The sequence below is a fragment of the Ambystoma mexicanum genome, chromosome 8 (genome assembly GCF_040938575.1).
Source record: "Ambystoma mexicanum isolate Mex_15411 chromosome 8, UKY_AmexF1_1, whole genome shotgun sequence".
Lineage (NCBI taxonomy): Eukaryota > Metazoa > Chordata > Amphibia > Caudata > Ambystomatidae > Ambystoma > Ambystoma mexicanum.
Window position 1 is genome coordinate 1,243,258,844 of NC_090929.1, and position 26,104 is coordinate 1,243,284,947.

A 26,104-nucleotide genomic window follows, 5' to 3' on the forward strand; every position below is an offset into this window, starting at 1 on the left:
AACAGAAGAGGATCAGAGGCTCAACTGGCAGGCAAGTAAGCAGCATGGTCTGCTGCAGGTAAGTCCACCCAAGCATTATGAGCCCGGCACTTCCAGCGCTGGGCCTGGGCATATTTATGAGCCTGGTGCCACTGGCGCCAGGACTGGGTCCAAAAGGTCCCAATTGGGACTGGTTGGCACTCGGAACCTGGGTTATGGATCTGCTTCCAAGGGAGTTGGGAAAACCCTGACCTTTTGGAAGCAGAGATCATGACAGCGGCTCTATCCATCTACGTTAGGGCCAACGGTCTTGCTATAAATGAAAAGAAGTCTGTCATAATCTGCCTAACGAATCGTAAAAAAATCTCCTTTAGATGGACCGTAAACACTCTGACAAAAGTTAGATCCATATGTTATTTGGGCTTTCCAGTGTTCTCTAGATCCACAAATTACATGTATTGGAACTTCTACTGATGAAAAACTTGACCACAAAATATTGTAAGTAATCACTCCACTTGAGGTTCTATAAACTAAAAAATGTACCGAAACTCACTCACGGTTTTCAAATACTTCCTTTTGTCATGCAACAACTCCTACACAAGCTTGAAACTAAAATCTGGCGTAGGATTATCTATTGTCTTCCGAAGGGTGTTCCCATACATGCTATACGCTTTGAGCTAGGTCTTCTGTCTTTGGAGTGCAAAGTGCTTTGGAGAAGATTGGCTCTGTATAGAAACCTCCTAATGGCACAATAAACTGCCTTTTTGCACTTATGGGCAATAGGCTAAGAAAGGGCGTTACAACATCTAAATGGCTATTGATTCTTCAGATCGATTGCCTGAAAACCTTTGAAAGTATTGGCCTAACGCACAAAACTCGCCTATTCAACCGGAATAGAGTAAAGTGCTATCTCTATTTTACGGATTGGATGAAAACAATGGAGTGTTCGTGCCTCCAGGATTTACTAGCATTTAGTCCCATATGGGAAGATCATGGGAACGCCAGAGTCGTACCTTATTAAATTCCCTGATCCCAATTGGCGGGTATCATACTTGAGATTTCGTTTCAACCTTTTACCCATGGGTGAAATTGTGCAAATTTGTTCACGAGAGACAACAAAGCACATTCCATGGTGGTTTTGCCACAGCACTAAAACCACTGAAACGCTAAAACATCTTTCTGGAATGTGCCATCCTAATACCGCAAGGATTAGTAGCATTTGGCAGATTTGTCCACGATACATCTAGGGTCAACATCGAGGATATATGGTGGAATATGCTTCATGGGAAATTAATTGCACTAAAATTGGCCATTGTTAGATTTCCATCGGTATTCTGTGGGCTAACAGAACCTTACAACAATCAAAACTGAGTACCAAGTGCCAGTAATGAATGATTCGTAATTTTACAGAAGTAAAATACTAGGTCTTATAGGTAAATTCATAATAAATTGATTGATTCTAGTTGATTAGAGGTCTGTGGATACCACTGTCTAAAGGCTATACAAGTTATTGCCATGTGTTATGTTGATTGATTAGGATTGTTATTGTTTGCTTACATTCTTTATTTTAAAAAATTATTTTATAATGATCCTCATCCCGTTGACGGGAGATTACAACACGGATTTGGCCTTGATGAACAAGGTGTACCTCATCATCCAGGCATGGATGGCATCCCACAGTCTATGCCTGAATGATGACAAGACCGAACTCATCATCCTGGGATCAGCCTCGAACCTAAACAAATTGGACATCAACTACTCCAGATTCACCATAGACGGCAACCCTATCAAGATAGCTAAGGAAGTGAAAACACTTGGCATCTACCTCGATTCCACCCTCTCCTTCCATAAACAGGTCAGCTCCATGACATCTACCACAGCCTACACTTGTAAGCTTATACGCTCAGCCAAACCCTTCCTCTCCACCCAAAGCTGCATTACTCTAGCCAGAGCTCTCATACTATCAAAACTGGACTATTGTAACTCACTCTATGTAGGCACTAACAAACAGATTACCAATAAAATCCAGATCCTTCAGAACAATGCCCTCAGAGCAGCGCTTAGCTTCCCTAAAAGAGAACACATCTCGAATACCAGAAGAACACACAACTGGCTCACTACTTCGGACAAAACCCTGCTTAAGGTAGCCTCCCTTACCCACAAATGCCTTAACAACGCAGCTCCCCGTTATCTAACAGTCAGAATAACCAGATACACGCCCAACAGACACACTAGAAACAGCAATGCCAACCTGCTCGCTGTTCCCAGAATCAAGCGAGTGAAAATGGGCGGCAATAGCTTCCAGGTGAAAGCAGCCCAACACTGGAACACACTATCACCCTCTGTCAGAGCACCACAAACCTACCACCAATTTAGGCGTAACTATATCCAATGGCTTAAGTACAAAAACCAATAACCGACACCCAGTAACTACTACAAAAATCTCTTAACCTGGAACTCTGTCTCCATGCACCCACTCACTGTGCCCTTGGATGACAATGTATATAATAATGTAATGTAAATAATAATGTAAACAATGTACTGAACTGTAACTAAGCTGAGAATATACCTGTAATGCTTGCGCCCTCATACCTTCTGGTCCTGGTGTGCCATATAAATAAATTGTAACACTTGTGTATAGGCGCGTTACAAATGCCATATCATATCATAAATAAACAAACATACATAACTGTCTGTTAGATAGGTCTGTCAGATATTTTTATCCGTATTATGTTTTTATGTAATTTTTGCTTTTACTGTAACCGTTTATATAATTACAAAAAATAAAATAAAGACCCTACATCACACGGAGTGCAGGGAGGGTTGTGGTGTTTGGCTGGACCTCAACTGCACTGCAATACAGTCCCTCTATTGTGGTGATAAACTAAGTCTTTTTCCATTTCCATTATGGCGACGGACCAGAGGGCAAGTCTTTTGCTATAAAGAACCCACATCACACAGAGTGCGTAGTGTGTGTTGTGGTGTTAGGGTATTGGGCCCTCATTGCGGCGCCGGCCGCGTTTGCTTTCGAGGACCGGCCGGCCGGGAGACCCGTAATATTCCCTGACACTGCACCGCATTGACTCCCTGCATCCTTTCACTGCCGTGGGGGATACAAAATGGAGAGCGACAGCAAAAGTGAGTATTATTCCAGCTTCTACCAGACTGTCTAAGCCTTTTAATGAAAACCACCAAAAGATATGGACTTCGAAGCAACTCATCCAGAGCAGGGAAACGTGCTTGCAGTCCCTTTAAAAAAACTAAATTACTGATTTCATAGAGATCACTTTGGCAACACTGCAGATTATGGAGCCAGCTAATGTTGCACACACTGTGATAACCTTGCCAGACCACTCTTCTCCCTTGGAACAAGTGGATGCACTGAATAACAGTTATACACACTGTTCTCCATCTGTAGACAATAATGGCTCCTTGTTAAACCTATGTCGTAACCTCAGAAGAATCTCACTCAAACCCGTCCCAGCTTGTTTTAATATCATCAGTGGCAACAATCAATCTGGAAGCCCAAAGCGTGAAGCATAAGTGTCTGGCTCCGAGTCCTCATATGAAGACCCTGAAAAGGAAGACACCAGTCTCCAGCAAGAATTCCTTCTTTTTTGATGAAATGAGCTCTTCAATTAACATCAGCACCATTCTCGCTAAAATGGACACGCTTTTAACTTGGTGTTCCAATATTGCAGCAGAACAATTTGAATTAAAAACGATAGTTGCCAAGATTGCGGATGTAATCCTCGAATATAGCCAAGTTAATATTGGTTAAGGATGTTGAGATGCATAGTGATCCTGAAGTACTTTTGCACACCCTCACTAAATAACGAGTCGGTACAAGTTATAGGACAATGTGATGTATTGAATCAAGTTTCACTACACAACTCTTTAAATATTAATGTTGCCACAGCAGAGGATGCATTGGAAGCACTCTGTAATGAACTTCCTATGATCGATAGCCCTCCCATCACGTATATTAAAAGATACAGGAAGCGCCAAACTGCTCACAAACCTAGATCAACAGAGTCACGTGTAGTTTTTCAGGAAACTATCCATACTGGTGTTAAAAATAAAGCTACCGCCCTCTCCTCCCGTGGAAAGACTGTCTCAAAGGGTGATGGGATTACAAGACAAATCGCATTGCAAGGACATCTTGATAGATTGGTAAATAAAGGGAGTAAGTTGCCAATAAACCAGCCTACCTTAGAAATAATGAGGTCAGGCTACCCCTAGATGAATTGGCTAACGCAAAGGCTGTCCCCATTACTGCAACTGCCATACCATATACTTCCCCCGACTCTGACAATAGCCATAACTTGAATTGTGCTGATCACTCAAACGCACTGCTTCACATAACCCTGGAGCCTAATAACTGCTTAATTCTGGCTAAATTTGTGCAATTGGAAGACATTTCTCCTAAAATGGAAAGCCCCTTTTTAAAACGCTCCTATTTATTAACATTAACTAAGAATATACCTCTGCTTTCTTCAATCAACAGCAGCGATATTCTACGTATCGAATTGCCCAAATGCAGCAGTGCTACCAATTGGGCACTCATTGAATTTGCACCCTCTGCTGTTGTATCATTAACCACAGGCCTGAGAACCTTGCAAACATTGGGGTTTAAGCGAACAGTATGTGTGAGATGAAATGGAACAAACGCCTTTGAGATCCGGCTCACATCTGAATAATACTGGGAGAGGGGCCCCACCATTCACAGTGCCTTCTGTAGAAAGAGACATCTGTATTGGTGATGGCATTGAGGCCGATAAATGGGCCAACTATTCATCTTACCCAAGTTCTCACGGACTACACACCAACCTTAGCTTTATAAAGTGGATGTGCTGGAACACGCATGGATATCACTCTTTCCTTGAACATCCCAAGGGTGTTGCTCTGATTAAGTCCAGTGATGTTTCTTCATTGCAAGAAACATGGGCTACCAAGTTATTTAATATTGATAGCTACAAAATATTGCATCGCCAAGCCGCTCGTGTCGCCAAAAGCTGCCCTTGCGGTGGCCTGGCAATTGGGGCCCAAACAAAATTCTAGCTTAAACCATTTGGAGATGATATATTGCCTTTTGTAATGTCTGCTATTCTGAATGATCTCTCATTTATGATCTTAGTAATTAAAATATACAATCCCCCTGATGGGGTTGGTGTTGCAGGAATTCTAGAGGTTGTGGATAAAATACTTGCTAAATGGTATGACTATTGCCCTAGGGGTAATATTGTGTTAGCTGGTGACCTAAATGAATCTCGATAACTGCCCTGGGGATATCTGATTCATGTAGCCATAATAACTTGTGGAACTGCAATCCTTTATCCTCCCCTAATGCCCTGGGTTGGGCAACATTTTTTTAAATATGACCTGGACTGTGTAAATAAGAAATGCAGAAACAGGGATATGCCATTCAAGACCTGGACAAATGGCGCAAGCCACTCCTGCCTGCATTATATTTTTGTGGAACAAATGAACAATGTGGGTTCTGTTCAGCGGATTTCAACATACTTAGCGATCACGCAGTACTATCTTGGTCTAGCAATCTTAAAATGCCACGTAAAAGTAACCACATGAATTATCATATTACTTCAAACACTCAGGGTAACAGAATTATATGGCGTGAGAGAAACAGTACTTATTAATAATTATGTCCAATTTAACCAGCTCCTCTTTTGCAATGGCTGGAAAAGAACTACTGGGATCTATCCAGGTTAATGCTGCTCCTGTGTAAATTATTCACCCTGAGCTATGGGGCCACTAAACATCTCTAAAAATCATACTAGCACCTTTAACATTGCAATCTACCATGCAAAGAAACTATTTCGTAAACAGAAATAACCAGTCTGAACAGAATAGAAATAATCTTACTACTCTTGCAGACGGATATAAAAAGGAGGAAATCATCCAAACTAAAAAAGTCACCTTTAAGGAAAGAATTGAAAAAGCAAACTATAGCACAAGGGAACTATTCTCTATCCTAAGAACGAGAATCCCCTATCATCCCACATGCATCAAAAACCAAATGTGGTGCACCAACATACAAAATGGCCTTTGTAACAAAATAACTATGCTCCAAGAGAAAATCATAGCCGAAAAAAGTATGCTCCATAGGAATGTACTATTGGCACAAGAAACTATACTTCAGGAAGCCACCAACATCAGGAAGCCTCCAACAAACAAGCTAAACCGAGTAATCTGTTCAATTTCAAACATATCTCTACCAGAGAAGCAGTAAAGATGATCACATCTCTTAAAACCTCCAGATGCCTAGGGGACACATAATTAAAGAAGCAGCTAGAGACCTAGCTCCATTCATGAACTCTTCATTCGAAACTTGCTCAGTTCCACCTAATCTTAAAGACGCATGGTTGTACCTCTTCTAAAAATGGCAAATCTAGACCTAAGCATACCTTCAAACCATAGACCAATAACAACTCTACCGTTTCTCCTAAAAATTCTAGATCATGCTGCCTACCTTCAGATCCAATCCTATCTAGCGGCAAACAACTTACTAGGTACCCGTCAATCAGGCTTTAGACCCAGAAACCGGACAGAGACTGATCTCATCGACCTAAAGAACCAAATGGACAAACAGAAGGACAAAGGAGAAGCTTTCATTCTCCTCCTATTGGACCCATTGGCTGTGTTTGACTTGGTTGACTATAAAGTCGTGTGTAACCACCTTAAATATGCTGCCCACTTCTTGAAGGAGGCCACCACTTGGATCAAATCTTTCCCCAGATAACCGATCTATGAGAGTTTTCTCCCCTACCTCTGCAGCCGACCCAGTACCAATCACATGTGGAGTGCCGCAGGGTTCCTGCATCTCTCCAACCATGTACAACATATTTACTAAGCTCTTGTTTAATATACTTGATATGCTGGGTGTCTCATATACCACTATGCTGACGACACCCAGATCCTTATCCCTATCCATGGAGACTACGACACAGCTGTAGCTTTGATCAACAAAATCTACCTGGTCATTCAAACTTGGATGGCCACATGGCCTCTGCCTCAATGATGATAAAACCAAGCTCTTTATCATTGGGTCAACCAGCAGACTGAACAAATGTTCCTACCAATACAACTCCATCATCGAGGGACTTAACATCAAAGTTTCAAAGGAGGTAAAACACTAGGATTTTATCTTGACTCAACTTTGAACCTCAATTAGCAAGTTAACGCCACAGACTCCACCACCAGTTACACATGTAAACTGATGTACACATGCAAACCTTTCCTCTCCATTGAAAGTTGCATTACGGTAGAACATGCCCTCATCTTATCAAAGTTGGACTACTGCAATGCCCTCCATCTCAGTACCAGCAAACACAACATCATCAAATTACAAACACTCCAAAATAATGCCTTCAGAACTGCCTTAGGTATCCCGAAAACCCACCATATTTCTCATGCTAGACGATCCACTAACTGGCTCGCCATAAAAGACAGAATAAAACTCAAATCCCTAAATCTTACCTTCAAATGCCTCCCCAACAAGGCTTCACAATACCTACTGGAGAGATGCATTAGACAAACCTCAGAACGCCCCTTCAGAATGGTGTTAACCAACAGCCTCAGGATCCCTAAATTCAAACTCAAAAAAGCAGGTGGGACCAGCTTCCCAGTCATGGCAGCCCAACTATGGAACTCAATGCCTGACGCCCTTAGAGCTACACCGTCCTTTCATACCTTTAACAATAATGTAAAAGCGTGGCTGCACTTCCTTGACCATTTTGTATAACCTTGTGTATGGTAACAATGTATCTGTCTCTGTATATGTAACTACTCCTATAAATAACTTGCAAATATTGTAAAATGTACATGTAAATTTGATTTTTTGTGTAATGCTTGTAATCTCAAACTGTACTGTGCCCAGATACCTCAGGGTTGGGAGCGCCATATAAATGAATACAATGCAATACAAACAATACTATTAAGAATTTGAAAAATCTAAAGTGGCAAGAAAAAAAATGTATTGCTCGGCCATGCTTCAAGAACTACACAATAACTGGCTCCGTAGCCATAGATTCCCAATGTATAGTGCTGACTCCTAAAAAACCATTATGAAAAGAAAAGTTGGCCAATGGCCAGGCATTTTATTAATGAGCACTCTAAATTGGAGTCAAATCCGAATGGCCAATATGAATGGGCAAATGTCATCAGAAGCCTATACTTTGATCCTACGTGGAGCAAAGAAATCTGTGCAGACCCTCCTATTTTAACTAACCTTACTGGATTTGAAATAGATGACTGTTATGATCATACGTCCACTGAATGGTTCCCGTACTCCTGCCTGGACACATTGCCGAATATTTTTGTTTTTCTAAAAACCTTACTTCTGGGCGTTTATATTGGGATTTGATTTCAGGGGTCATTCCTAATAGATGGAAGTGAATAATGATTCCTATTTTTTCAAATGGGACACGCACAAATCCACAAAACTATCGTTTGCTTGCAATGATTGATATTAGACAAAAAAATGTTTGCAAGCATTCTATTAAGAGAGCTCAATACTCAGGTTGCAACCAATAATCTATTATCCCCATTCCAGACTAGATTTCCAAAAGCTCATAACTCTAAACAACATTAGCGCTTTATACTATAATTTCTGCTTGCCATAGTAAAGTAAATTCTAATCTTTATATATGTTTTGTAGACTTCTCCAAAGCATTCGATATGATATCACCACCATTGTTTTGGACTGAATAAAAAAAAAACTGGGGCATAAACCACACTTTATTGTATTTTATCAGATCTTTGTATACCAATACCACAGTGACTGTACATATCAATCAGCAGGGGCAACGCACTGGTGAAATTCCAACTAACAGGTTTGTGTATTGGCCCCCCCTTCTTTGTAACTTCTATGTTGCCGATATGGGTGCTGTCAGCGAATGATTCCACAATTTTCCTCCACGCACAGTAAAACACTCCTGTGTCATGGATTGGTTATGCGGACGGCACCATACTGCTTGACAGCACCCGATTGGTATCCAACATTCTTTGGAAGCCCTTATCTATGCAGAATTATTATTATTCTTTTTTTTTTTAAGTGAACACAAAGACCAAAATCATGATTATTGATCGAAAAACAAGAAATGCTGTTTCACTTGGCATTGTAAGAGGACCCCAATTGAGGTAATTGATAAATACATCTATCTCCGTGTCTCCTTTTGCCCAAAGCCTTCAAAGCATTGTTATGGTGATTATGTTATAACGAAAATATTTAAAAAATGGGCTGCTGTTGAAGCACTTTGTCCAAAAAAAAGGGAGGTTATAAAAGTCAGGGTCTAGTATCCATCTATCAGAAGAACACTCTTCCGAGGATTATATATGGCGTTACAGTATTACAAGAGAATATGATGAAGTGGGCAGACAAGTTCGAAGCTAAACCTTTGCGTTTGATTAAAGGTGTTCTAAGCAAAGTTCCTGTTGAGGCACTTCGTTTTAGTATTAAAAGATCTCATTTTACACCCTTACCCTATGGCAACAATTAAAAAGAAAACCAAAGACTTGGATTTTATCTCTAACATTGCCTCATTAAGTAATAAAAAAAGGTATGCAGTATATAGCACTGAGGGGTTTCGACAAGACCATCCCCATTCCTACCTAGGCAAAATATGCTCTGTAAGAATGCGCGGATTCATTACTTACCTTCGTTTCAACTCGTGAGCAAGCATGACAGTGGCAGAAATTACCACTTGGTGAGCGGCTATGCCGGCATTGTAATTTGACACTGGAAACAGCACGTCACTTGTCAGAATGTCCCGAGATTGAGTCCTGCTATTGGAAGAACTATAAATATTGGAACGAAGTGCTACGACAAATAGAATTACGTAGTGAATTTTAATAGTTTGTTGTCTATTCCGTCTGAGATTAAGTGTTCTGATATATAGAAGTATGTAGCGAATTTTAACGGTTATTCCTTTGTGAAATTTTAACTATTCTATTATACTCATGCACTTCTTGCACAAAAAACAGTAGCATTGATTTTATGCCATGATATTGATATTTTATTTCTATCGTACACAAGGGTTTCAGATCGCAAAAATAACTGACTGATTGTATGTAGCGATGTATTCTACATATGTGTGTTTTCTTTTTCTCTTTTTAAATTGCAGTGCAAAAGATTTATTTAACCATATGCACCAATACATTTTTTTTGTTTCTAAACACCATGTTTTGACCTAACTTTCACATGATGCCCTCTATTAACAGGACACAGTAAAATACAGTCCATGGTGAGCAAGCCAGTCAAAAGCAGGATTAAGTTAGTTAACTCCCATAAGCGCCTAGCCCCAGCCTAAGAGGATTCTTTCCTCACACACCACACCAATATAACCATTACCTTAAAGGACCCAGCAGAACCCTGGAACCGCCAGGAAGGATGGACTGGGGCTTCTGCTTCCAAAGAAGCTGTGGTTGAAATCCCGCAGCAGTTAGAAATGGGCCCATATTTCCTTGCAGCTTTCCCCAGGTATAGAACATGGCCTTCCGGGGCTTCAAGGAGTGAATCGAGGGGCTTAGCTACTGTTTTCTTGGTCATGGATTCTACATGCATTGGCTCACTGTGACACTGTGGAGGGCTTAGAGGTCTGACCATGGCTAAGCTACAGATTGGCTTGCTGTTAATTAAGCACTTCACACACAGGCTTAGGGATTTGGTAACCTTGAGAAATAAACGAGAAAACCCCAAAAACGCAAGGTTTTTTTGCTTGCTTTTCAGGGAGCTGTTGCAAAATTTGGTAAATTCAGATTTCTGTCAAACAACCTCTGCCAAACAATGTTGGGGGCCCTAGGCAAATAGGTAAAAGTACTTTGCCGCCCATTTAGTCTTGGGCATGGCTTCAAAATGCACCAGCTCACCATGCGCTGAGTAAATTCCAGACATACCCTTTGGCGCATCGAACACCTCTTTTCCAGGCATCCCCCGTTTCGGCACTGCACCCCATAAAATACAGTTGAGTCCCACGATAAATTCTGTCCAATTGTACACATGGCTCTTGCACCTTTTGCTTCTCATGCCTTCCTCAGCACCCAATCTATCCCTCACCCTCATCACAACCATCTCGCAGACTTTGCTCCTCCCTACCACTACTGAATGTTCCATCATATTCCTCCTTTGCCTCTCATACACGCAAAAGTGCTTCAACATCATGAACTATGGCAATAGGCGCTATACCAATGCAAGATAACATACCATAACTTAGTGTGATAATCAGTTAAAAACGTCCTAGGAGGTCAGGTTTGAGAGCTGACCTCGTCTGCCAGCAAGAGAGAATATTCTGGGTTTAGGGACCCTTCTGAGCCGATCTCTGGCCATATTGGTGTTCACATTGTTGGCTGCGCACTGAAAGATGCCCTCCCTGCTCCTCAGTCTTGTGAGGTGCCCTTACTACAGCATAAAGCTCTACACAATCAAAGCATGGTCTAGCCTCATGGTAACCGTCAAAGCATAACATAACAGAAGGGTGCAAGACTGTCCCTGCATACAGAAGGGCAGACAGCTGGGACTTCTCTCCCACACCACCTCGCCTTTCAGAGTCTAATGAACATAGCCTGCACAGGGAGCTCAGGCTTTATTATTGCACTATATATGGCTATGTATTTCTATACTTTGATAGTATACACCAAACTAAGGACCCACCCTATCTCGCCATGAACTAAAATAAAATCTAGCATGACATGACACTGAACACACTCTTAATGCCAAGCCTGCCTCTGGTTCAGTGGGTGAAATCTTTCTTGGTGGTACTTCTACACTTAATAAATTGGTTACTTTGTCTGATCTTTCGCCTTCGAGGGATATTTGTTTAAACAAGTCCTGTATGGCAAGAATAGCTGACCCTGCTTTAAGGAGTTTTGCCATATACTCCTTAAACATTATACTTACCAATGTTGAAAAGCCCAGGGAATATGAGTCCAAAATCTTGGCCTGGCTACATCAAATCAGGCCGTAATTGTGTCAGAACCCAAGACTTGACAGTCCTTCGGAGCGTGCAGATTGGTAACTGGTGCTCCTTAGACAATCCAGATTGTACTATCATTAGATATGGACTAAGCAGTTTACTTTTGTTTTTGAACAAAAATATTAACTTGGGCGCTGCTGAACATCCGAGGAAAATGGCCGCTTAGCTTGGAAGCTCTGCCTCGGCCCACCTGAATCCTAATATTATCGGCGCTAATCCTAATTATTTGCTGCAAACATTGCCAGTATTTTCTTGCAGTTATTCCCTGCTACGTGTGGCCGCTTTTTGGAACGAAATCGGTGCCTGCAAGCCGCGGATCCAGCTCTGGTGTGCGCGGCCTCCCTGCGGGGCCGCATTGGACTCTCCCGTTCGATTCGCGCCCGCCCGATCTACCTGCTGGAGCTGTTGGAGCCCCGGACCCTGTGACACCGCCGCCGGCGGGCCCCCGGCTTCGCTTCCCTTTGGAGGGGATCGGCTCCCCCTGCTGCTGCCCGTGTGGGGGGGGGGGGCACTGCTGGGCTTCGTCAGCCCGGCCGCTGTCTTGCAGCATGGCACGGCGGCCTGTCGCGGCTGCCTGTCGGCCGCTGGTGCTGCGGCGAGCCCTTCCGGGCCTGGATGTAGGTGCGGCTCCCCGTCCGACGGGCTGGAGGCCGCATGAGCCGTGCTGGCGAGCCGTGCTCGCTACTGCTGAGGGCCTTTCTCTGGACTGACAGGCCGTTCGGGCGGCCCCCCTCTCCGTGCCTCTCGCGGCCGCGGCTGGCCGGCGGGGACCCCCGCTCTTCACCACCGACGACCACACCGCTCGGGGGTCCCGCTGAAGGTGCGGCTGCCACTTTGTGGACGCGAAGGGCTTGCCTCCCCCAGGGCTACAAGGTGGGTGTTGCGGACTATGCTGGATCCTTCTGCTTTTTCTGGCGCGTGCCTGCTCTCCCCAGCTGCCCATACTGTGATCAGCACACTACCGCCAACATGGGTGTACCTGTCCACGCTTCCTCCCAGTCCTTTATACCTACGTGACTTGGATCCCTGTGGCCCATCTGCACTCCCTTGCCTTGTCCCCCCCCCCCTCCGCCACGCTTAGCTCCACGTGTCGTGGCGCTGTGGTCCCCTTCGGGGAATTGGCTGACCTTGCGGTGTTGCTGGAGGGGGAAATCGCACCATTGACTCTTGCTGCGCTGGTGGGAATGGAATCGCCCCTTGTACATTGCTGGTGATACTCTAGCCAATATACCTCCGGCTCGGGGGTCCTGAACCTAGGGGCGCATCAGGAGCTACTGTTCACGCAGTGCACGCCGGCTTCCCCCCTGGTTCAGTCCTGGGTCTACAGTTTCCTTGATGTCAGTGCCCGCTCACGGCTGCTCATTCACAATCAGTCGGGGCGAACAGTTGTACAATTGAGCTCGTTTCACTCCATGCCATACTCACGAACCAATGGCTGCCCTCGCCCTGGGCCTCTTAATTCACAAACCCCCACGCACCGGACAATTTGAGGGCTGCTTCTTACCACGACAATGCCCAACAAGGTGCGGGGTACCAGCAAAGTCAGTGCCATGGACAGGTTCACCAAGACTGCGCCTAGAGCGGACCAAGCTTCCTCCTCCACACTGCAAGACGATTGGGGATACCCTACCGGATCCCCCCCACCCTGACTTGGCTACTATGATGGAATACATGGCCAAAAACTTCGCCTCTTTCCATGAAAAGTTGGATGATCTCAATGCGAATGCTGCCTCCTTAAGAGCCAAACCCGACCAACACGGGGCCAGGATCACCGAGACGGAGCAAGGAATAGGGACAAATGAGGACAACGTCCACACCCTGCAAAACACAGTCACAGAGCTCGTCCGCGACATGAAGCAGATCAAGGCCAAGTGTGATGACCTTGAGTCTAGGTCGCGAAGAAATAACATTTGCATTGTAGGAGTACCCGAATCAGCGTTGAAGGGGCGGATGAACTTGCGGTCGAACAACTCCTCAAAGACCACCTAGACAATCCTGAACTGTCACCTTTTTTCATGGTAGAAAGAGCACATCGCTCCCTAGCACCACGCCCTAAGCCTGGAGATTTCCCCAGGCCAATGATTGCAAAATTGTTAAGCTACAAAGACAGAGATCTCATACTTCGCCTGGCCAGAGAGAAAGGGGAACTGAGGCTAGGCTCACAAATCATTAGGATTTTCCCCGACTTCTCAGTAGGGGTGCAGATGGAGCGACGCCAGTTTGCAGGTGTGTAAAAAATGCTAAGAGACAGGAAAATTGAGTATGCAATGCTTTTCCCTGCCCGCCTCAAATTCACTTACTGTAACAAACTACTTTTTCACGGTTCCCGGAAGAGGTAGTTAAATTCATCAAGGCACAAATCCCACTGGCGGACCCTCCGGAGGAACCAATGGTTGATGATTAGGATCTGGGGCACCGGGCCTTGAGGGTCGTGGCCAAATCACAGACTGCTCTCCGATGGTTCAGCTTTGTCCCCCTCCTGCGCGATCCCGGGCTTCATATAGCCCCTGCATCAACATTTTACGATCGCTGCTTGCGGATGGGATACATCCCCATTTGGCCTGTTGACAATGACATTATCTGGGCCTGAATTTTGATAAATTAGCCTCATGGTTCATAGCCGGCTTACAGCACTATTTGTTTTGATATTGCTACCTACTAATATGTTTGCTTCATTGTAACCTAAGTTTCATCAAGCCGTTATGAAGATTTATCGTAATGATATACATTAATATGGTGGGTCAGACCGCAGCGGCAGCCCCCACTACAGATGCAATGCCTTTTAAAGGCGGAATGTTTATGTTTGAGCCCCTGTTGGGCTCTGGGTCTGGCGTGCCCAAGTTGGGGAAGGCACACGGTTGGTCATTTTCAGGGCGGGTACTCTCACACTGCTAGTTTGGAATGGGCGGTGAGGGTGGTGAAGTTGGGGAATGTTTCACGAAAATCGGCAGAAAGGTTAAGACTAGACTTGGAGAGAGGCGTGTGTACGCCGCCTCTATACGTTTATTTACTGTCAGAGACGGGTTCTTTGCTTGGGATGTTCCATAAAGTGTCACCATGGCCATTAAAATAATGACATGGAATGTGCGGGGTCTAACCAACTTCACGAAGTCCCGTAGGATTACGGCATATGCACAAAGACACGGAATCAAGGTACTCTTATTGCAGGAAACTCACGCACTCAAACTTCTATCATCAAACCTGGCGCCCTAACAGATTCTATACTCAATACTCTACTCAGTCATGGGGAGTCTTGACTATTATCCACAAATCGGTTAAATTCATGCTCCACACAGCTCACATCGACACAAATGGTAGATACGTGATCCTTCATTGCACTCTGGATAATAAGGAATGCCTGATAGCCAACCCATATGGTCCCAATACGGATTCCCCCGAATTCATAGATGCAATAACTGATATCCTGGCAAGGTATGTAGAAGTCCCCATTATATGGGGGGGGTATGAATCTTATACTTGACAATGTCCTGGACAGAACGACTACCTCACGCAGGGCTACCTCCCGTGCTGCTAGACAACTCTGCACACACATGGATACCCTAAACCTACACGATGTAGGGAGAACGTTCCATCCCCAGGAAAGAGATTACACTTTCCATTCCATGGTACACAATAGTTCTTCAAGAATTGATATGTTTCTATTGTCGAGGTGCCAGATTGGTAAGGTGACGAATGTTGAGATTCTATCACGCACGCTCTCAGATCACTCTCCTGTATTGTTACAAATTCAGCTGGGTAGGACCCTCTCCGCTCGACCCCACCCCCGGCGCTTTAAATCTAATGCACTATCTGACATTGTGTTTAAAGCTGAGATCCTCTCTGATATAAACGCCTTTTTCCAAAATAACAATACACAGGACACCACCGAGGGGACCCGCTGGGAGGCATTTAAGGTGTATATTAGGGGGATGTGTGTATCTAGGGAGGCCGGGGTTCTTCAGTCCATAAAGCAGGCCCTAAATAACTCTGAAACGAAGCTTAAAGCACTGCGCCGGCCCCAGCAACCCTTGCAAAAATCAGAGCGGAGCTAGAGGTCTTCGAATCTCATGCCCTGGGTGAGGTGCGGTACTTTGTTCGCCCTGTAGTGGCCCAAAGGTATGGTGAGGGAGACAGGCCTGGGAGGACCCTGGCCAAGCTCGTGCGGGCGGAAAGGAGTAGAACCCGGATAGATAGTATTCTTGATGAGCAGGACTCACGACACTGGTCTGACCAAACAATCATCAACACTTTTGCAAGCTTTTATGCCACCCTATATGGCCCTCAGCCGGAGCACTCTGCCCAAGATCTGGACGACTTATTAGAAAGCATCCCTATGACGCTTATTTCCCAGAACACTAGGGAACAACTAGAGGCTCCATTCACCCTAGATGATAGTCGAAGTAATCTCTGACCTCCCCAGGAACAAGGCCCCTGGTCCAGACAGACTCACATCCGAGTTTTACCAGGAGCATGTCGCTATTCTGGCTCCCGTACTTTACGGGGTCTGGGCTGAATCACTACACCTAACCACTCTCACTCCCTCCTTGAGAGAAGCCCTGATCACCGTCCTCCCCAAACCGGACAAGCCCCCTGACTAATGCGGATCATATAGGCCCCTATGGCTTATTAATACAGATACGAAGATTTTCGCCAAAATAATAGCGAACAGGTTCCTGCCATTCATGCCCCACCTAGTCCATGCAGATCAAAATGGATTTGTTCCTGCCCGCTCTACAGCACTTAATATCCGCTGTATATTCAATGTGATGGCCAGAATTGACCCAGACATGGACGCAGTTGCAGTGACACTGGACGCCCAGAAGGCGTTTGACATGGTATCATGGCAGTACCTATGGGCCGTGCTGGAGAAAATGGGTGTCGGACCAAATATGATCGCCTACATAAAACTCCTGTATACAGGACCTATGGCCAGGGTGCTTGTCAACTCCAATGTCTCCTAACCCTTTGCGCTACATAGGGGAACCCACCAGGGAACCCACCAGGGATGTCCGTTCTCCCCTATCCTGATTGCGCTCGCAATTGAGCCCATGGCAGACCATGTTAGGAACAGGCACACCCGCAAAGGTATTCGTCTACAGGACACACCGGAAATCATCTCACTGTACGTTGATGATGTGCTTCTATATGTTAGAGACCCCTCCACACATCTGGACCCCATCATCCGAGACATAACTAAAATTGGCACGTACTGTGGCTTCACCATCAACTACTCTAAATCAGAAATTTTCCCTCTCACTGGGGCGACCCCACAGCCATCGTGTGAATTTCCCCTGCGCTGGTCCCCTGGGGTTATCAGATACCTCGGCGTGCAAATATCACTAACCAAAGCCTCTTTACTGGCAGAGAACTATGAAACTGCGGCACGGCTCATCGAGTCCAGAATGCTCAAATGGCGTAATCTTCCGCTGTCCCTCGCGGGCAGGCTATCCCTAATTAAAATGACTGTGCATTAACTGACCTATATCCCGATGGTAAATTCATTACTCCTCTAACATAGCAGCCTGAACACTCCAACTCACCGCTGGAGTTGCTACAATACTTCCGGCTAAAGCGGCAGTCCGTGAAATGTGGCCCTCTTACCCAGATGTGCCGTCGGACTCACCTGAGTTACATTACATTTCAAATTCTGCGGGAAGTAGAGGAATTATATCCTCTCTGTACAAAATGCAGCTGGGGAAGCTTGTGGACGTATCACCTAAGGCACGGGGGGCTTGGGCTGGAGAGCTAGAAAGGGAAATCCCTGATGAGGTCTGGAACAAAATGTGTGCACACACATGCAAGGTCTCTCTGAACGCTAGACTCCGCTGCATACAATACAAACTCCTTAACAGACTGTATTACACACCGCTCAAAATCGCAAAATTTTCTCGCACCCCGACCCACACATGCCCAAAATGCGCATCTGAGGAAGCAGATCACATACATATGTTTTGGTCCTAGCTATTTAAACAGCAGAGACGAGGTGGAATGGTGCTCCGCCCCCCTGCCGGAGCCGCCCTACTCACTGTGAGGACTGAACACTTTGTGATCCCCTATGCCATGGTGCTCCCCCCCGATGCAGTGATGTTTTTAAGTGATTATGATGTAATGCCTAAATGTAGTTGATGACTCCTGTCTCTTTTTTTGTAAAACGTACTGTTATTAACTTGCAGAATATGTCCCTCCATACCAAGTTAAGAATTATTGTGAAATGATTTTCTACATGACATTGTAGTCTTTGTACATGTTTCTTTCCCGCTGCTCCTTATATTGATTGATTATGCTGCTATGTATTTTCATGTTATGTTTGTATTATTGTTATTTGTTCTGTCAGCACACTGACGCCTATGGGCGTGCTGCGCTATATAAGAAATAAACTAAACTAATAGTTTTTTTTGACATACGGTTGCCAGGATTTTTCAATAGTTACTATACTAGTTTGACCATTTCATTCTCTTACCTTCAACATTCACCTTTATAAACCGACTCTTGGCTCAGGGTTGGCAATCACAGAATTAAAATTCTAGACTTTGACCTAGGGCACAAAGTATAGAGATGCCAGCACAAATAAGCCACCAAGTCTCCAGGTTTGCCCAAGCACACACTTCAGCCCCTTATTCATCTCACACTATCTTCAATTCTACAAACCTGCCTTGGAAACACAACCCAATTATCACAACAGTTGACAACCTATCCGCCTAATCACCTTTCCAGAACTATGCCCCTACCTAACATGGCCGCCATGCACCCATGTTATAACAAAAACATCTTCCACTGCTGCATCTGTGCGAAACTGTTTTTGCTGCATTCACATCCTTTTATCGCTTTGCTAGATTTCTTTCCGTCATCAAGCTAAGGTGTGGATACCCATGGCGGGGCATTATATACCACCACACCACGAACAAGCCTACACACTCTGAAATGACTTTGCTGGTGATTTGGTGAGGGATGAAAGCAGATTAACATTTTACATGATAAAGTGATTTTCTTTAGATGTGTAGGAGTCATTTGGAAACCTAAAAATGATGTATATACATGAACTCACAGTTAGTTAGTTAACTCACCCAGTTAATGAGAGGAAACGGATAATTTACCATTTCCACTTTCTTTTATTACAGCCCTTAGACTCCATATTGCTTCTGTGCTTACTTTTTTAAAAAATGTCAAGGGAAAAAATGTAGGCATTGTGAAGGCATCATAGATTAGACAGACAATTGAATACAGTTTGGGCTATACACATTTATTAAATCAAAAGGAGGGTTGGAAAAGGACTAACCTGCCCAATGCTAAGGTGGGATTTCCCTACCTAAATAAAACTAAAGATACTTAGAAAAAGCTGTGGGATTCGCAAGTGAAAGTCTGTGCGCTAGTAATCACTGATTATGTTAAGGATTCTATCAGAAATTTTAGGTGTCAGCAGCATTACCACCCACGCCAGCCAGTCCACCCTGGCTGGTACTGAAAACTGGTAAAAGAAAGGGTGAGGTGGAGATGCGCTAGACACTACAGCAATAAGGTACACGAATAATACAGTTGATGTTCTAATTGTAGCAGGAGCAGCCGACACGTGTTTCGACACACTGATCGTTCTCAAGGCGTATGCAAAACAAATATGTTGATAAGTCGTGGAGAGGTAATCCCACAAAAAGCAAAGCGATGTGAGAATCACATTGGCATCGCATGCAGATAACAGTCCCTGCCGTAATGGCCGTGGCAAATATATTACACGTACAATCGAGCAGTCAAATAGCAAGGATATCCCCGAAAGCTCAGGGATATCCCCGAAAGCTCAGGGATATCCTTGCTATTTGACCGCTCGATTGTACGAGTAATATAAAACTAAAGATAGTCTGTGTAAGGAAGTCCAAAGCAATTGTCTTTATGTGTCAAAAACCTATACTTGCCCTCACATCGAATTGTATACAATGTGTAGGGGTGTCAGCATCAAAATAAGCAGTGTTCAAATAAAAGTTCACAGCGTCTTCCAGCTCTTGGTTGGAAAAGGGTTAGCCCTTCCCCAAGGTTCAAGATAGTTCACGCAACAAAAAGAGGGATTCCCTCCCTCAAGCTTTCAAGTCCTTCAACTTTCCAAAACACCACAATTCCTTGGGATAACATCCCCACTCTTCTGGCTTGGTTACCTTTCACCAATTTGATAAGAGTTCAGTTCCTTAATTTCAGACCACATGATCCACCCATTACAGGTCACGCAACCAACACTGGCTTGTTCTGCGTAGACACGTTACCAAGGTTTCAACTTCACAGTGGCGCTTGGCCTATTCTCAATTCACATCCTCTTGACACTTTATCACTGCTTGTTATGCCATCATTCACTTGTTGCACTTTCACATATACTCCTGGCTCTTGCCACTGCTTGTTCCCTCAGGTTACACAGTTCCTTATATTCTTTTGGTGCTTGCCAATACTTGTTCTTTTAAGTTACACAGTTTCTTTTTATAAGGGAATTGCACAAAACTTCTTTCAGCCAGAACAGCATTCAAAAGGCTTCTTTTCATTCAAATCACCAACTTTGTAGAAATCAACTTGTGAACTTGTTCACGGGTGATGTCACAAGTTCAAACATTCGTATTCTGTCGCCCTCTCTTGGCCTGGGAAAGGTTGCCTTAAACTTACACTTTTATTTAATTCACTGTAGGATTTTGCTCGGCTCCAGATTAGCCTTTCTTTCATCTCTTTTACAGTTTGGTATTCACAAACCCTTTCACTCTGTTTTCTTCGCAGTTTCGGGTCATCATGATTATCAAGTCTTTAGCAAATACCAGAGTGGTGTCTGTGTGTATGGCTCTGGTTGGTCTCTTCCTCGTCCCAGTATTTGACTGGCGTTTACTGGGAGATGATCTACTGGAAAGATGGGGACTGGACTGGTAATAACCTACAAAGGCCTGGGGGGGATCTTGAACTCGTTATAAAACGGAAACTGGGGATACCGTGTCTCACCCAAAGATGCCTCCTCCCCACTCCCCAAATCTCCTCTAGCCAGATTATCCTCCCTCGATTATCTTACCCCAGGGTCATGATCCGATAGTGACAGCCTTTCCCTGGCCCCCTAGGAGGATGATATATTGGGGAAAGAAGTGAAGATGCCCTCAGATTGCTCACACACAGCATAAATTGCATATGTGTATGCCAAAACAATACAAAAACAATGATGCAAGAGAGACAAATAGTGTACAGCTAAAGCAACAAAAGGGGCAACTAGAACTCCTCCTTAAGTTACACCATCTAGAGACCAAAATTGATGAAAGAGGAGATGGAAACAAACCTGGCCAGGAACGCAAGTAAGACTAGCAGGGGTGCCATGCATGCTTTTCCTACAGCTTTCAGCGACAGATGTGCCCAGCAACTCTGCCCTCCACGTGCATTGCTGTTCATAGTTTTATTGAGAGCAAACACACACTTCATTCATGTTTTTACAGAAGCATGCACGACCAAACAAAGCACATCCATCAGTCCATCAATAACCAAAGAGGTGAAACATTAATAAGTAGCACTGCCAGTACCGACATCAAGAGTAAATTTCATTGTTTGACTAAGGGAATCTGATGGGATACAGGCACACATAAAGGAGACAGAGTAAACATCAAGCCAAATCATCATTGCATCCTTATTCACAACCCAAAACCTAGCATATGACATTATTTGGCATTTGCAAGACAAAACTAAAAAAGGTTGGTGAAGAACTGAACTAGGGACATGAACAGTGAAATGCCATTGTTAATGCAATGCCCCACAGAGCTTCAGCCCCAGTTACCTGTGAGATCTGGCATGCAATAGCTTTATTTTCAAGCTCCACACATTTGGCAGTAACTGTGTACAGTTGTTTTTTCAAACTGTCCGTCTCTTCCGAAAGTGACTTGTAAAGTTGTTCTCGTCTCTCGGCTTCTTTAGCTTTTGCTGCAAGTTGACCATGTGATGCATCTCCATGATATTTTGCTCTCAACTTATCTTTCAAATGTAAGATTTCCTGGTTCTTCTCGGAAAGCTGCTGGTTGTGCTTTTCCTTTTCAGTCTCTAATGCAAGTATTTTCTGAAAAAAAAACATAAGAATGCAGCATTAGAAGAACATCCAACTGTGGATTCCATTTCTCTCCCTCTACACTCCACGCACTCAAGATTGTGCCATTACTTTCCCGCAAACAATGGACAAAATAATTAACATTTAAGCACCATAGCAACAAATCATATGAATCCTTATTTCTTGTGCAAGAAATGAAGGCTCTGAACTCACTTTTTCAGAACACACTGAAGTAATTTGCCTACATACGTATAAAACTACTCTCTAAAATGGGTTGAATCTGAAGATCATCAGAATTCCTTTCCCCATGTGGCCAGAGAACAGCAGCTGCTACCTGATCCTGACCCTTGGTAGTCGGTTATATGAGGGAGGACCACTTTTTTTGTGGGGGGGTGGGAGGGACTCTCGGGAAGAGAGGATGACATTATTTGAGGGAACCCTATATCCTCCCCTCCCCTTGCCCTTCTAAGAATGTTTCCTCTGTTCCCCAGACTTTAATGGCGTATTGTGATGCTCCTCACCAACTCTCGTAGATCTGCTGTAATTTCCTCCCAAAATCCCATTAGGGACCCTATACTGACTACCGAGACGAGGAAGAGGTTGCACCGGGCATCCAACGCAATGGTCTAGTTGTTGGAAAAAGAATAACCGAACCAGGAACTTTAAAAGCAAGTCAGCCACAGCTGATAGGGAGAAGGAGAAGAGAGAACCAGAGACGCGGGTCTGACAGACAGCTTTTAGCAAAGCAGAGCGCAACGCTGAGGGACGAAACGCTGCGCCAGACGACAGGGAGGAGAAACCGAAATCAGGAACGCGAAAAATAGGTGCCGGCAGATCACTCCAAGAAAGGAGAGAACAGCGGGAACTGAAGGAAGGAAGCACAGTAGTAGGAATGTGCCTAATGGGACACACACTGAGCCAAGCCACAGAAGCCGACGGAGACGAAGCAATGCCAAAGGCAACCGGTAAGCGCAAGGACAGTAAAAAGGTAACCGGGTTGCTGGAGTATGGAAGCCATTATCCAAAAGATGCTACAGAGAGAAAGTTATGAAAGCGAGGGGCAGCCAGAGACTACAATAGAGCCCGAGTCAAAAAAGGGGTATGCTGGTTGGTCTAGCAGACTATTCATAGAAACAAAGCGAGAAAGCAAGCTTAAAGTCATTAAACAAATAAAAGCATTTGTCGAACGCGTTGTGAATGGGCTATTAAAGTCCTACCTAAATTAGTCACGTTAACGTGTTGTGTACCAAAGTCCTAGCGAGAGAATATACCAGGTCAAGTCAAGCTACTGCTTTGTGTAATAAAGTCCTGGCAGGAGAGGTTATTTTGTAAGGTGCCTATACATCAAGTAAATTGTGTTTCAAAGCAGGGGTCAGAAAAGAGAGGCAGACACCAAGTTGCAATATTTTCAACAACCGACATCTTTATTAAAGAAAAGGGGTTGGGTAAAGACCTTTGTCACTAATCTAGGAAATGAAAACTAAAGATCAGTCTGTGTATCGTTGGAAAAATTATGCAAACTGTCCTTGTGTCCAAAACGTATCTGACCCTCACACTAAAACAATCAAAGGTGTAAGGTAAATGTCTCCGTTTTAATTTAAGTAAAGTGTGTAAAAATCAAACGTGAAAATTCAACAGACAATCTTTGAATCCAGGAGGTGGTCCCCTTCCCCTAGATTATTTCAGGTAGAATAACAAAGCCTTATTTTTAACCAATGATTCCTTAAGAGCAGCGGAAATGTTCTCTTTGCTGGATTTGAACTTTTATTTTCAACTTCGGTCATTTAACACTTTCTTCAGGATGGCAAAAACGTATTTGGAAGAATAGCAAAAGTGTTTCTTTTCCACAACTCTTGGGTGTACTCCTTTGCCAGGCATCTTTCTCCCAAAGGCTCACTGCCTGATGGGCGTCTTTCACCAGGACTTTCTACAATGTTCTCTTTCAGTATAACACAGTTGTACTGCTTCACCGTTTATACTACACAGACTTTAGATACTACTTGGTCCAACTTTCCCCATAGTGATATCATATATATATATATATATATATATGCACACACATTGCCTTTTAACTTATTCATTACTGTTAATTTGCTGGTGATCAGATTTACTCCAACTTTCCCCATATTGACTTCTCTTATACGAGGACGTGTGTAAATCTTGTCTTTCCAATTTACTTGGTTGGTATTCAAAACAGATTTTTAATTGTCCATATGCCTTTCAGTAGGCCCCAAAAACTATGGGCAGATTCACCGGTGTTTGCTGGCGTTTCCGACTCGTGGCACACTGATGCAGAGACGTCTTCATTCAGGGAAGGCTTCTCCTGCTCTGCAGACCCTGGTTCAGCTCCCTCACCAGCTCTGCATTCACCCACCGGCAAAACTGCTGCTGTTCCAGGAGACTGTGTCCCCAGCAGCCTTCACTGCTGTTACTGCAGTGGTCCTCCCACAGCACCCGCTGTGCTTCTCCTGGTCACCCGCTTCTCTGGTAAGACAGGCTTGCAAGCGGTTGCTTGGAAAAGCCTGCCTCTCTTACCACGGTCCGTTAACGTGTGTCTGCCTTCAGTTCTGCTTCCCGCTCTGCAAGCTCTGCAAGCTCTGCATCTCTCGTCTTCAACTGTCAATGGAAGGTATTAGCTAGGTTTAAATGTCCTGTGCAGCTGATTTTCATTAGGACAACTGGTCTGCACGTTTGGCTTGGGATTTCCTTCAGTCCACATTAACTCCTTCCTCCTCGTCCCACTGAGGCTTTGTGGGGGTTGCAGTCCACATGAACTTTAGATGTTTTTAAGTTGTATTGTTTGGGATCTTCGTTTGAATCAAAAACATCAGAGACAGGAGATGTTAAGTGAGTAGTAGGTGTACATGAAGGGTTCTGCTTGGATTCTTTTGCAAGAAGGTGTTTTTGAGTCTTACAATGAGGAATTGTTGAAGCAACGAAAGCCATCAGGAATTCAGGAATTATAGGGTCTTCTTCATTTGGAAGGGAAGAATACCACGTGTCTCCTGATGGGGTCACCACATCTCCCCGACAGCCATCTCCTCCCATGTGATCCTCCCTCGTAAAACCACCCCCAGCGTCAGGATCAGGTAGGGACTGCCATCCCCTGGCTACATGGGAGAAGATCAGTGAGGATTCCACAGGATTCATCACAGAGTATACCAGGTGACGTTAAGCTGTTACATAATAAATTCCTGGCAGGAGAGTATACCAGGTGAAGTTAAGTGAGGATGCAAATTCTGATGCATCTCAAGGAAAGTTCATGGCCTTGAAAATTATGAACTGTAGGAGAAGGAGCTCAAGAAATACATTATCATTGTAACTGTAAACTAAGCACATGAAGGAAAGCAAAAGTCCTTAAGAACGAATATACCTGAAGGTTTGGAGGTGAGGAGAAAGCTAGGGGAGTGAGTCATTCCCTGAAAGAAGTGAATATTCTGTCCGTGTGAACGCCTTTGCTGGATATGAACTTTTGTGTTGAACTTTGGTCATTTGAACACTTTAAGAAAACAAGAGACAGTACCCTTTTCACCTTGGAGAGGGCCAGAGTAGGATTACGGACACAAGACAGATTTTGATTGGACATCTTGACACTGACAGAACCATTTGTTTTGGGTTGAGGTAGGGACATTCCTCCTAGATTAGGGATAGTGATGCATTTTCCAACCCTCATTTGTTTTAATAAAGGTCTGTAGCCACAAACATATCTCCTCTGTGTTCTGGTCTCTTTCCTGGCTCCTCACAATACCCAATGCAGAACATCATTCAGAGCCAACATCTTGTCATTTGCGTTGCTGCCCTGAAAAGGAGCATAGAGCTTCTGCTCCTGAATGATAGACTTACAAACATCTTCAGACCTCAGGCTTTTGTGGGAACCCCACCATAAATATAATCTCTACTCTGACTGATCTTCAGATAATGTCAGTTGGAGAAGGGTTGGGAGTCATGTACGCCTTTTGTAATGCATGTGGGACATAGGTTGCGAGACTCTGGAAAGGAATGATAAGGGAAAATATGTTGTATGAGAAACAATACAAAATAATGGCACGCACCCTGAACAAGGCTGACTGGTAATATTATATTCAGGTCACAAATGACA

General features: G+C 44.2%; 1 protein-coding gene across 5 annotated transcripts in view; it reads right to left on the reverse strand.

Annotated features, from left to right (window-relative positions):
• Positions 1-26,104, reverse strand: part of CEP55 (centrosomal protein 55) — a 682,821-nt gene that overhangs the window by 512,165 nt on the left and 144,552 nt on the right. For all 5 annotated transcript variants that reach the window (XM_069611358.1, XM_069611356.1, XM_069611359.1 and 2 more), the window contains exon 3: positions 21,742-22,017. In XM_069611358.1, the coding sequence (XP_069467459.1) occupies positions 21,742-22,017 (276 nt within the window). The remainder of the gene's footprint in view (positions 1-21,741; positions 22,018-26,104) is intronic.